We start from the raw sequence: 14,376 nt of genomic DNA on the forward strand, positions 1-14,376 counted from the left end.
AGACACGACAGCCCCGTCACCATTTGGCCAAGCAATCAAGAGTGGACTTCGGAGCATACAACCACCAGAAGCAAAACCTACCCAGCCGGCACTCTTTGGAGCGATAATTGACAGGACAATGTCAAAAGGGGCAGCTGAGGCATCAGGAATGGCGAGCTTGTAAGTGACACCACTTGTAGACTCAGGCCATTCCAGCATTTTCTGACATTGTACAGTACTTATAAGGCTCATGACGCCAGCTAGTAGATATGTCTTCATTGCTGCGGTCTTGTAATTGATATCAGGAACGAAGGTGTGTGCAGATCATTCGCTGTTGTTTTGAGGTGAAGCAAAGGACCGAAAAGAACAACGTGAAGATATTCTTCGTAGCATCGGGTCCTTTCCTCCCGTTTTATAATCTCACGCTTGCAAGATTAGGACTGACAAGCCATAGATTCTCAAGACAATTATCAGCACGATCATTGGGCGTTTTCTGTTAATGCCCTACTATTTTAAGATCCAGGACCAAATTACTGGTGCCGGTACATCAATAACTTTCTGGGGTAGACGCGGCTAAACGCATCGCCTTTTGCCGCATCAGGTCTACGTTGATGGACTCTCATCTCCAAAGTAGCTCCCGGGGCTTCCCCTCAATGCATAAATCCCGGCCCTATGGCAGTTGAACGATTGTAAATGCAATGATTTTCCTGCCAATCGGTCTGCCGGTATATCTGAACCTACATCGTGAGACCTGGTGGTCCTTCTTGTGGTGGCGCATAACGATTCGCTGGTAAGGCTTTTAAGGATGTTACTGAAAGCTTACTCGAAGTGTTGGATATAAAGGCAACGATTGAAATAGAGTTATGTATATATGGACTTTGCTATACGATCTATATCCAAGAAATATATATATATATACAAAAGATTGCAAGGTAAATCATAGCGAAGGAGTGACTGGGGGGAGTTTCAACGCGCCAGAGTCGAATACCAAAACAAAGCCCCCTGCCCTGAAGAGTTGACAATTGATTATTTGCTTTGGATGCAGATGCCCCTGTATCATGATAGACAGCGCTGGATTGAACTATGTAATTTGCAGATAGAGCGAGATAGCCCCTTATGCCTGCACTACTTGCTACTTGTTTATTTCCTGTTTCTGTAATTTGGTTGTCCACTGGTATCTCCACATCAAAAGCAACATCTACTCCTTGCATCACAAGACTGTTCATCGTCCAGAAGCTAGCCATCGAATTGACCTCTTCTGGTCAGAGCCATGCTCCGTGAGATCTACTTAACCTAATGAAGAGAAGAAAATCACTAGACGAAGTTCAATGGATCGCGAAGATCTGGGCTTCGATGTCTAACACTTCAATGATCAACCGTCGCAACGAATCTCTAATGAGCTGTTGGAAAGAATCTACTGGTGGTTCTTGTGTTTGCCTGTTGTTCCGTCTCCCCCTTGTTAAGAATGCCGTTGAATCGCACCGCAACTGCAGTGCGAACTTGACCGTCTCACGCAATAGCAAGGGAAGGCCCTAAAATGCCTGAAAGTCGAGGAATGAAGCTCTATTTGAGTGCTGACACTACCCCCACGCCGCATGATCTCCTACCATTCCACCAGTTAACTGTGCAGTAGAACACTTCTAAACCCACCCAGGTCGCTCCCTGCCAAATGTAGCTCTTGGCGTCGGTTTATTCTCTAATACCTTTTCAATTTCCTCCATTATGTCCGGCGTGAGCTTCTGGATCAACTCTAGTGCCTTGCAGTTGTCTACAATCTGCTGAGGCTTACTTGCACCGAGGATTACAGTGCTAACATTCTCGTTCTTCGCAGCCCACGCAAGAGCCAACTGAGCTGTGGTTCCACCCAATCTCTCAGCGATCGTGGTCAACTTCTTGACCTTTTCAATCTTGGCCTTTCCATCAGATTCGCTCAGAGCACCGATCGTATTTTTGAAAAAGTCTGCATTGTTCGCAAATCGAGAATCCTCCGGGATGCCATCGTTGTACTTGCCCGTAAGTACACCCGATGCCAATGGCGACCAAATGGTGGTACCATACTGGAACTGTTGGTACAGTGGTGCGTATTCAACCTCGAAGCGTTCACGGCGGAAAGCATTGTATTCTGGTTGCTCAACCACTGGCGCAATGAGATTATATCGCTCAGCTATTTGGGTAGCTTCCATGATCTCCAAGGCTGACCATTCAGACGTGCCCCAATAGTATGCTGGGATAATGTTAGTCATGGATCAGGCCACGGAAGTCACGCACCTACCTAGATTCAAGTTCCGAATGACTTGAGTAAACCCTTCGACAATTTCGCGCATGGGCGTTCCGCGATCAGGTCGATGAGCGAAGACAATGTCAACGTATGGCTGTTGAAGACGTTTCAAGCTGCTCTTTAGTCCTTCTACGACATGCTTCCTGCTCAATCCACGTGTGTTTGGTTCCTCTCGACCGGTGCCGAAGAAAATCTTGGTGGAGAGCACATATTCGTCTCGCGGCCACGCAAGCTCCTGTAATGCTTGGCCCATTTCAATCTCGCTTTCTCCCTTTGAATACGTCTCTGCTGTATCAAAGAAATTGATACCATGATCCCAGGCTGTTTGCATACACTCCTTGACAATGTTGCCCTTCTGTGTACCGCCATAAGTGAGCCAGCCTCCGAGCGAGAAGATCGAGACCTTCCTGGATCAATTGTCAGTAGCTATCACCCGAAGACAGACGATGGAGCTATGAATTACAGGCCGGTAGGCCCCAGATGGCGGAAAATCATTCCATTGGCTTTGTACTTGGACTCGACAGGCATGTTGAAGACGTGGATATGGTCAATGGAGATTCTACACTGGAAGATCCAAAGGTGAAAGATTGTCACAATGAATGGTGCGAGATCAAATTCAAATTGGCACCACTAGAAGCGGGGAGCTTGTTATAAATGGAGGGGGCAAACAGCAAAGAGCCTAATAAAGCTCGCGATAAGCTCATCTTAGTTCCCGCCTTATCCCCCCTCCCGAGGAAGCTGAAGCCCTAAAGTCCATGACGCAACAGCTAAGTCCGACCCGTTCCCCTGAAACATAAAGTCATGACGGAGACGCATGTCGATCAAGGAGAGATGCCGAATCAGGCAAAGAAACACACAGATATACCGCTTCAGAGCATTGAAAGGCCTAGGTAAAGGCCTTTGACACGTGTGCGATTACAGGATACTGCTTCACAGCATTCAATCGCGTAATGCTTGCCAGATTAAGCATGCTTGACTACTCCAATGGGGTAGCAACCCCCCACACGAGCATTTGTCATCAATTTCTTGTACAAGTGAAGATTCGGAGTTAATGATTGGCACTCTGCTGGGACTGAGCATATAGCACATCTATTTTCAAGCGGCACCCTGATGGCATCGACTGCATTGGCATATCACGACACGGGGGCTGCAATGACCGGATTGACTGCTTAGGGGTTTGGTCATCTTTCGTATTTGAATTCATTCATTGCCTCTTGTGGAAGAGTTGTTTGACTGACTCCAAGCCACTCAACTAGGCTGATGGTGCGTACAGTCTGATATACAGGACGTCGGAGATAACTTTCTCATGGCAACTTTCGGTGAATTCGACCTCACCCGCTGAGATATTCCACCGGGCGCGACTGATCTTCCACATCACGGAATGTATCAATTCGTTGAAACCAAATGGATGGCTTCAAGTGTGCAATCCAGATCTGCCAGAGTTGCAGGAGTATGGTTGCAGCTAGAAGGGAAGTCATGATAGCAGCGATTATCTCCTCGCGGCGACAACCAGACGGCAACGAGGTATCTACGCTTGATGATTGTTAGCTACGAAATGAACTGCTAGATGGAAAGTGACTTACCAACGTGATCACAACGAACGACTTGAGCGTGGCTTCGATTTTTCCATCCCCACATAAAATGGAGATGGCCCGGCCATGCTTTATCGATCCGGATATACGTTGACGCTTTAGGTTACGTCAAGGGAATTTAAATCAATGTTTCCTGACAAGCAAATTCCGCAGTGGCTGGATTTGATACTGGAAGTCAGCTCGCTCCTTTGCTCGATAGCCAGTGGCGAATATGATAACTCAGGCCAATAGCGGGAGTAGCTGATAAGTGTCTCAGTCAAGACAATACCGAATGACTCGTTTGTAATTTCGATGGGTATGCAGCTATCAGATGAAAGTAAACTCCCCAGAGCCCCAGTCGTAATTCATCGATGAGGCATCTGCATCAGATATGGTAGGAAAGCTAGCAGTGCTCCTCGCTGGTGCCAATGATGCAGCATCTCCAGGCGGGCATCGAGAACTGGCTGATGCATCAACGAGATCCCTCTCGTCAGGCATCTCGTAGAAGCAATAGCATGTGGTAGCCCCAAGGACCTCCTGCATGATAGATAGAAACCCGTTTATGATTGGTCGTAATAGTTCTCTGTATAGGTCTTTCGACATTCCAGTTTCAAAACTTCCGTACAATTGTGCCGAAAGGTGCAGAGGACCGTCACCAGAAACACCAGCAATGATGGCCATAAACTGACGGAATATATGGGCTGCTCGATGTGCTTGAATCCAACCTTCAGAGAATGCTTCTAGGATATTGATTACCACAGCCACCTCCTCTCGAGCTGAGAAGGGTGTTCCGCTAAGAGCGGAGGCTGCAAAGCTATGCAAGAGTACCAATCCTACCGGAAACATCCGACAGAGTGTTACTTGATTCAAAGGCAGTTGCCGTTGCTGAAAGAGCGCCGAAGTCGACTGAAGGTGCTTTTGTGCAAACCGAAGTAATTCCGTTCCGGAAATCGGTATGAAAGAGTTAAATTGGCAAGGATAGTACAGAAGAATGAGTAGATGGTAGTATCTGGCACTCTGCCATGTCACTGAATTGTGAATTGGGAGGTTATCTGCTTCGAGAGATGACACAAGGCATCCAGTGCTATACCAGCCCTCAATATTGGATCTGATATCTTGTTGAATGGCTCGTCGGTCGGTACGAGATATAGCTGCAATGTCCGAGTTTCTTCTGAGGTGGATTTCTCGAAGAATACGATCCTCCAGTTGTCGCAACTGTATGACGTGACGATTGGTCTGAAGAATGGATGCAAAATACGGCTTCTCTGTTGATGCAAACTCCTCGATTGTCAGGCTAGGGAGAGAGACATCCACATTGTCATCAACAAGTGCAACCGAATAGCCAAGAGAGACGGCCATCATCCTATCGAAGACATATATACTCCAAAATAGACGGTGTCGGAGTTCAATATCGGCTGCAGAGAGAGACTTTTCTTCTGATATCTTTCGGCTCAACCCGAGCAGTAGAGCCTTCCGCGACACAATGCCAATGATCGACCATGCTGATGCGCCGTTTGGATCAAAGAGCGAATACAGAGCAAGCAACAAGAGTATCTGGATGGACTCGGTGTCTTCTCGAATGATACATTCTTGTATGATGGCTGCGTATGCAATATCAAACTTTGATGTCGTATCATTTGGGATTTGGCCTGCACGCTGAAGAGTCGTGCAGCCAATTGCCATGATGAGATAAAGCAGAGTGGAGCTGGCATCACTTCGACTTCCTGGAACGCCTCTCATTGATTCAAGCCCTCGAAGTATTTTGATCCGGTCAACAAATGGATACGCACGATTGGTATTCCGGAAGTAAGCATCGACAAATCTCCGGGCAATAGCATCCCTTGGAAGCGATTGAGGGTTAAGACTAGTTCGTTGAGTCGAATTGGGCTTTGAAAGTGGAAGCTGCCCTGTGACCTGCAGTCTCGAAGGCTCATGGCTACTTGCTGCCAAGCTCTCTCCGTCCTGGTTGACTGCAAGACTCTGTTGGTTGAATATTATTGAAGCAGAAGGACCCGGCGTCTGAAAAGCTTCTTGATTGTCGATAGTGGAACTACCAGGGGTAATGCCAGCTGCCGGCGTTGGCGAACTGGTTTCAATGCTTCCGAGCAGTGCATCCAAATCAGATCCCGTGTCGATACCTTCAACGCCCGACATACCAACAGGGAGATTCTTGTTTATATAACGGGTGAGCCAGTCAACTCTCGCTCGAAGATGATGTGCCGTGGCTGCGCTTGAGGTTGCTGGCGTGGAGAAAGAGCATTTGTGACCTGCGTTTGCACATAAAGTACATACGGGGAAAGTACGGCTGCATTTCTTCTTGAAACTTCTACATCTGTCACAGGCTGGGATATCGCGAGATTGGGCGACTGACTTCCGGCCAAGAGTGTTACTGTTTGGGGTGCCATCGCTATCTTGGGATATATCCGATGGATGGGCTGTCGGAGTTGTCGACATGGACCTCAACAGAGATACGCGGCGGCTACGGCCGCGGTTGATGTTGGACCGCGTTCGTTGAGGGGGCTGCGTATCTGGCATCTCATCCATCTTTCTATTGTATCATCGCATCCTGTGCGGTTCAATGCGACAATGGTCGCGGCTGACATTCGTAATCAGCGTGTAGGCTTTGATATCATTATCACGGCAGAATCCCGCTAGATTGCGACGTCGAGACAAAGCGGTCAATGCCTACCGAGATTGTCGCTTGCACACTGGCGAAATCAAGTCCACTTTTCCACCGGAGTATCAACGACTCGTGCTGAGTCGTGCTCGCTTCAGCACATCTAGATTCTGCTAGCCCCTCCCAAATGACCCACTCATCCCTTGCTAATTGTCGGACAAGCCCGACACAGTCTGTCGGCGTCGGTGCGATTCGCCATCGACAGTCATTCGTGATCTGACTAAACATGGGCATATATCATCTTGATAGTTTGGATGTATGTGAGGTAAGCGTCCGATAGCTCCCATTGTCTCAGGCTATATCACGATTGCTACGACGACACCAATGCATTTCACTTGATTTGGCCGCTCGTCATTTAAGTAACTCTGTCGCCATTCTGACCAATTTGGTCGAACTGATCAGGTCCCTTCACAATGTCACCCATGTATACGAATGAGGCGTTGGATATCGAGTCGGTCGCTGTCATCGGAGCCGGTCCCTGCGGTCTAGCTGCAGCGAAGTAAGTGCTATGCTAAATTGCACTAATATTGCGTGCTTACTCTACTACAGGTATCTATTAGCTGAAAACAAGTTCTCCAAAGTTGAAATTTTTGAACAGAGGGACACAATAGGAGGTATCTGGACTTACAGTCCCTTGAATGTCGTGGACAACAATTTCACAATCCCGAGGACAGAGCCATCACACCACCCAGACACCGCGGTTTATCTAGACGACTGCAATGTTCCAAAATTTGTCTCCCCTCTGTATGAGTTTCTGGAAACCAATATTCCGCATACCTTGATGAATTATTCAGATCAAAAGTTCCCTCAAGGCACATCGTTGTTTCCCGCTCACAACATCGTCAAGGAGTATCTTGAAACGTACGCAGGAAGTTTGAAACCAGTACTATCGCTTTCAACGCAGATCCTTGGCGTCACTAAGATACAAAACGGTACGAAGAAGCAATGGGAGGTTGAATCACTTGATTTAATATCAAATACTAGAAAGAAGAGCTTTTTCGATGCTGTTCTTGTAGCGAGTGGTCATTACAATGACCCATTCATCCCTGATATCCCGGGTCTTTCAGACTTCAACAAGGCATACCCTAGATCAGTTTCACATTCCAAGTTCTATAGGAACCCTTTGCAATATAAGGATAAGGTGAGATAAGATTTGCCTCGTAATAATGGCTCGCTAATTCTGGCAATAGAAAGTCGTGGTGGTTGGCAATTCAGCATCGGGCATAGACTTGAGTTCGCAACTATCGACGGTCTGCAAAAGACCAGTCATTGTGTCAGAAAAATCGACACCCAATACACCCAGCGAAGCAAATCTAAATATGAAGATAGCCCCAGAGATTTTGAGAGTCGATACGAAAGGACGAACCTTGGTATTCGCGGATGGATCCATTGAGACAGACGTCGACGGGATAGTCTTCTGTACGGGGTACTTCTATACGTACCCTTTTCTCAAAGGGCTTGCATCGCCCGTCACTACGAATGGATCACATGTTCGACGTCTTTACGAACATGTCCTATACATGGATGATCCAACTCTAGCGTTTGCAGGAATACCTCAACGTGTTGTTCCATTTCCAGTTGCTGAAGCGCAAAGCGCATGGGTAGCACGCATATGGGCAGATCGCCTAAGTCTGCCGTCAAATCACGAAATGCGGGAGTGGGAAAGCGAAACATACAAAGATGGAGCAGCTGACAAGAGCGTTCACAACCTGGCCTTCCCTAAAGACGTGAATTACATCAACAGACTGTATAGCAGGAGTATGACTGCCATAAAGAGGGTAGACCTTGAGAATGATGGAGTTGGAAAGCCGCCACCGTATTGGGATGCAGAAGCAGCTTGGGTGAGGGAACGATTCCCTTTAATCAAGATTGCATCCAGAAAGCTAGGAGAGAGGAAACATGAAGTGAAATCACTTGCAGATTTGGGGTTTGTATACCACAGTCAAGACGTTTCCAGTATCGCCGAGAGAAAGTTGCTTTAAAAAGATATAGCAGGCTTCATCATCAGGTTAATCATTTAGATTTAGACAGGTCATGTAACTCACTCATGACCAAAGGCACGGTTCTGCTAATGTATTTCGCCGGAACAGAAATGGTGAGGTCGTGAAATAAACAATAAGATTCACTCATCGGCATTGAAGCGGTCACTGAAATTGTCATCTCTTGCCAGCTGCAGTCAGTCATTGTCTTGTTTAAAATCATAAAAGTACTCTACTCTCTCGAATCGTCCCTTGGTATAATGAGGGCACTGCTTGAAATTTTTACCAGGGGCATCAAGGGCAATACAATACAGTGATATGCGTCATCAATGTGTACTCTTGTATTTCAAGGTCACTCAATGGAATCATTTCCAAATCGACCTGATATCGTTAGATCTTTCGGTCACCTAGTGTACGAAGATGTTGAAGTTCAACATAATGATCATATCAGGTTAGATTAAGCGCCAAAGATCTTCTCTAGGTACCGTAGCCAGTTCTCACCCAACACTTTCCGCATTTTCTCCTCACTCCAACCCTTGCGTGCCATAGCTACAGCTAGCTCTGCCCGCTCAGCCAAAGGACCCAAAGGCTTGACTACCTTTTGGCTACCCCATGGTGTAAGTTGTCTTGCATAACCTTTATCCTTGTTGCACCAAGCCATAAAATCACTTGGTCGTCCATGTCCTTCGCTTGCATCGGATCCGATTCCCACGAGATCCTCCCCAATCAAGCCAATAACATAGTCCAAGGCATCAACGTAATCGTCAAGTGTACTGTCGTTGCCACGCGCCATATGCGGTCCAAATTGCGATAAGCCAACGAAACCTCCCTTGGCTCCAAGTGCCCGGATTAGATCATCCGACTTATTGCGTGGGTGATCATTCATCCCTCCTGGCAACACATGAGAGAAGCAAGGCGGTTTGCCGGCAGGGGCAAATTCGATAACGTCGGCTGTAGTCTGTGGCCCAACATGTGATAGATCGCATACAATGCCAAGCTTCGCCATCTCCGTTACAACTTCGCGTCCAAAGCCAGTGAGTCCGCTATCACGGAGCTCTGTATATCCTGCACCACTGTAATTCTGGGTGTTGTACGTTAATTGCATCTTACGCACACCAAGGTCGCGGAATACACGCAGATATTCCAAGCGGTCCTCGATGCCTGCGGTGTTCTGCCAACTCAGGAGCACGGCCGTCTTGCCAGATGCTTTGGCATTGCGAATATCAGCGACTGTCTGCGCTTGAACAATCAAGTCGCTATGTTCCTCAAACCACTCCTTCCATTGAACAACATTTAGAATACTGTCGCGGAAGTTTTCCCATAGACCACAGGTGCAAGACACACCAGTAATACCACCAGCATTCCACGCCTCGAAAATGGGACGGGACCAGTTACAGATATTCAGTCCGTCGAAGTGAATTGCCGACGCATAAATCGAACGGGCCTCAGATTCGGAGACCATTGCGTCTTGAAGTAAATTGAGTTGTTAAGGACGTCACTAGACGTATCTCGGTTCTGTCAAGTTTGGATAATAGTGGCAATTGAGACCCCTGTCCTCTTTTCGCTAGAATGATTGAACCTTTGCCTTCTATTCTCCAGCTCATCCGGTGATGATTACGCCAGTTTTGCTATTATTTTTGAAGTCGGTCGATGGCGACCCATAATTGTGCTAGAACGAACTTAGTCAGTCGGGCCACGCTTAGTTTCCTTGAGTCGGGCTCTCCCCGACAAAATCTGCGGCATCCACCCGGTCCCTGACCCAACGGCTTCCTGATAGGAATGAAATGACTCGCCAGGACCAGCTTATCGAGCCTTCTTTATCACCGGTTGTCGGGATAGTCCGCAAAAGCCCCAGAGAAACGAATTGACGACATCAGCTCCCACAATTTCACCATTATCTTTCCAACAAGATTTTGATGATCAACTCGTCTATTGAAGAGTAGAACTTCTTATTTATAGCTTTGGAGACGCTCGCGTGAGTCGTGGCAGGACTTGATATTCTCACAGCGAATGCCGATGGGGCTATGATTTCTTGCTGAACTCCCACCTGCAGCTCAAAAACAATGGAGCAGACAAACCCTGACAGACCCGCTTCTGCGGAGAAAGACACGGCATCGGTCAACCTGAGCTCCGGTGAGGATGACTCTCGGAGCAGCCCACGCCGGCCGTTAAGCAAGCGTATCTTGGCTGTCATCTGGGATTCCTTGGATAAGACACCGGAAGAGAGGAGATTTATCGCAAAGATTGATTGGTGGATCCTGAGTTATTGTTGTATTGCGTACTTTGTCAAGTACTTGGATCAAACAAATGTCAGTATTGACCCGCTGTGACCTTCAATGCGTCTTTGAACAGGCAGGAACTTGGCTAACATGACCCTTTAGGTGTCTAATGCCTACGTGTCTGGCATGAAGGAAGATCTTTCGATGACTGGCAACGATCTCAATTACCTGACTACCTATTGGAATATCGGCTACATTCTCGGCCAGCTCCCTTCCCAGTACATGTTGACAAAAATCCGCCCTTCCATCTGGCTTCCTACTCTTGAGCTTTCATGGGGCTTCATTGTCATGGGCATGGCTGGCTCTAAGAGCGTCACTACTATGTATGTGTTGCGCTTCTTCAGCGGCCTGCTTGAGGCAAGTGCCTATCCCGGTATAATGACCTTGTTGGGAAACTGGTATACGCCTATGGAATTGGGAAAACGTGCTTGTATCTTTCAGGCATCTAGTAGCGCGGCCCAAATGTTTTCAGGGTAAGTTTCTCTGGCTGTCAGGAAGTAGTCCAAGTCTGACAGAATAGATATCTCCAAGCTGGCCTTTACTCTGGGATGAATGGCAGGGCTGGTCTCGCGGCTTGGCGCTGGCTGTTCATTTTCGATGGTATCATTGGGATTCCCATTGCTGTATACGGCTATTGGGCCATTCCGGATGCACCGACATCTTCCAAGGCCCGTTGGTTGAAGCCCCGCGATAGGGAGATTGCTGTCTCTCGAATGGAAAAGGTCGGCCGTGCTCCACTCAAGCGATTAACTTGGGGTACAATTCGCGACATCCTTGCCAACTGGCCGATCTGGCTATTCAGTTCCATCTTTATTGCACACGTTTGCGCTATCAAGATCTACAGCTACTTCAATCTCTGGCTCAAGTCGACGCATCTGTATTCAACCGAGGAGGTCAACATTATTCCAACTGCCGGATACGGACTCCAGATCGTATGCACGCTCACCTATGCATGGGTATCCGACGCGGTTCAAAGCCGGTGGCCGCTCATCATTGTTGCTTGTCTAGTGGCACTGATTGGAACAATCATTTTGTCTATCTGGCCGTCAGGGAATATCAGTGCGATGATGGCAGGATGGTTACTGACGTTTTGCGAAACCGGTGCTGGTGCTCTTATCATCACTTGGATTAACGAGATCTGTGGACACAATGCGGAACATCGGGCCATCATCATCGGAGTCGTGGAGACAATGGCATTCACTTTCTCCGCTTGGGTGCCGTTGCTTGTGTACAACACCGGTGAAGCACCCCATTTCAAGATTGGATATCAAATCGCGGCAATGTTCTTCTCGATTGAAATTGTATTGACGGTTGTCATCTTGTTCTGCTGGAGGAGATGGCCTCAGGGGTAGGCTTTGAATATATAGAGAAGATTCACTGTTGCTTATCACGGAATAAAATCATTAGGAAGAGCAATATGATTTAAAACAAAACTTATCTTAAATGCCAATAATTTACTTGATGAAAAGTTATAAATTTCTTACAGTTATATTAGGTTAATAAAGTACTAGAATATTTTAAGGATAGAAGGAGTTGCTTCCGATCTATTTACGCTAGTATATTAAATTAGTCAACGTTGGGTCTATATGACACCTTATTATTATATAAATATCTTATTATCTAACTTAAATAGATTTAATATATTCTTTTTCTTATAATTTATAAAGGGTATAGTTGTTTTATCATTAAGAGTATTTATTAATAGTAGAATAAAGATCAAGTTTTTATTAGAGGCTTTATTATAATGTAAGGATATCGCCTCCTTGCTGTGGCTGTGGCTGGAAGCCAAAGGCCTACGCCTCAAAAGGGAGCACGGACCTCCTATAGTATATATAAATGCCTCACCGCCGTTCGGTCGGAGACCGATCAGCAAGCAGTAGTATTAGAACCTACACACCTAGCTTGGGGGTAATAAATCAATAACCCCCTCTCTGTTCTTCACCTTGCACATGTGACTTAGCTTCACCATCCTTACATATAATCAAATTAATATAAAGATAGTATATATATTTTTTTAAGATTATTTGTCTTCTGAAAGTCTAGCTCTTCAAAACATAGTAGTTTGCTGCTTCACCTTGGGAAGTCTGCAGCCATTGTTCCACCGTACTCCGGACTGTCCTGCTTCTCGGCGAGGATTACGATTCAATTAATTAAGGACCATTGAAACCTTTCATAGAGACTGCATCTGGTAAACCGGACTGGCAACCAGCAAAGAAAGTCTTGCCTTTTAGCTCTTACATAGGAATAGAACGCTTCGTGGTTGGTTTCTTGTGCATTGAGCCCAGGGTTTACCTCAGGGATACGTCAGGGGTAGTCACGTGAGCTATTGGTGCACCCTCCATACTCGACGACTTGACCCTACGATGCACCTGATCAGGGACGTTCTGAAGAGAGAAGGAAGGGATGGCAGTCTGGCTGTGCGTCATGCAACCACTACATGTGCGATGTGCTTGTGGCAGCAAACTGTTGCATTCCACCTAGGCCGGATTCGACCTTCCATATAAAGCCCATGCCGCGGTAAGATACCTTGGCTGATGAATCCGGTTCATCGAGCCGTCATGTCTCAAGCTCATGTACGTGATTGAGCCTTCCAGTAAGCGACGTCCCAACATGATCTAGGGATCGTTGACATCGTCTTCTTCCCCTTGGTAATAAGAGTACTTCGAGGACTTCCGGACGAGAACGGGTCGCTGAAATCGAGATATATCGCGTCTGACCCTAGACTATCGAGGTTCATCAAGAGGCTGAGGCCCAACACCTATAAGTGTTGCCTTAGAGGTCTATTTACAGCGGTGAGAGAAGCTCTGAACAATACTCAAACTTCGGTTTGCTGCAAGTAGGAAAACAAGGTAGCATACGTGAAATAAATCAACTCGGCGCTGAGGACACCTCGTTAACATCCCATAGCTCCGGTGCGCTTCTAAATCTGCCCTTCTACCTCTTACGGCAGACTCGGCATTCGCGGGTCGTACAAGACCGATATCGAGGCCCGCAACTCGATAAAGGCCTTCTCGGTCGTCAATAAGCCCGCAATCCGAGTGTTGTCTGGACTGTGTTGTGACAATTACTCCCGAGCAACTCTGCTTCGGGCTATGAAGAAGTTTCAGTGAATGAAGTCTCCCTAGGTACCCTTCTCAAGTAGATTGCCATAATAGGCCTGGTTGCGAGGGGCCTTTGGCGCCACATCCTAACCTCAGACCAATTGCGTTGTAAATGCGTCAGAAGAGGTGCCTCCTACCGGCAAAACCTCGGAACAGATGGAGTCTGCTAGAGGTTTAGCCCGAGATTCATTCACGTGGTTGCAGCATAAGCGAATTATCTGATCGCCCTTTATTGCATGTATGGCTGAGGTTTGTACACTCTGCACCCAACAAGACCGTCCCCGTTCCTGATTGCCGAAGTATGCCTAGACCCTAAAATAGACTGGCTCCGGGGGTTAAACCTCGGCAGCTCTAGTGTAGAGTTAGCTGATGGAGGCGACCTGACTCGCGAGGTGGATTGAGATTCCCTGGTGGCCTTTACGGAGAACACAAATTCCCACTATCAGCCACTTTGCCTGGGCACGTACGCGTACGGCGACTCCCATGGCACGGACCTTATGTCGTTATGTACA

At 47.2% G+C, this 14,376-nt stretch overlaps 2 protein-coding genes across 2 annotated transcripts; one reads left to right on the forward strand and one right to left on the reverse strand.

Annotated features, from left to right (window-relative positions):
- Positions 1–1,619: 1,619 nt before the first annotated feature.
- UCRPA7_8648 (putative voltage-gated potassium channel beta-2 subunit protein) lies at positions 1,620–2,785 on the reverse strand (the record flags this gene model as incomplete). The annotated part of the gene is made up of 3 exons (XM_007921159.1): positions 1,620–2,203; positions 2,252–2,664; positions 2,769–2,785. The coding sequence occupies 3 exons, from the start codon at positions 2,783–2,785 to the stop codon at positions 1,620–1,622; spliced, it is 1,014 nt and encodes a 337-aa protein (XP_007919350.1).
- A 7,762-nt stretch (positions 2,786–10,547) lies between these two features.
- UCRPA7_8649 (putative pantothenate protein) lies at positions 10,548–12,115 on the forward strand (the record flags this gene model as incomplete). The annotated part of the gene is made up of 4 exons (XM_007921160.1): positions 10,548–10,793; positions 10,866–11,086; positions 11,213–11,236; positions 11,323–12,115. 4 exons carry the CDS (start codon positions 10,548–10,550, stop codon positions 12,113–12,115), a joined length of 1,284 nt encoding a protein of 427 aa, XP_007919351.1.
- Between the last annotated feature and the right edge of the window lie 2,261 nt (positions 12,116–14,376).

This window comes from Phaeoacremonium minimum (assembly GCF_000392275.1).
Source record: "Phaeoacremonium minimum UCRPA7 unplaced genomic scaffold PA7_03_scaffold_601, whole genome shotgun sequence".
NCBI lineage: Eukaryota > Fungi > Ascomycota > Sordariomycetes > Togniniales > Togniniaceae > Phaeoacremonium > Phaeoacremonium minimum.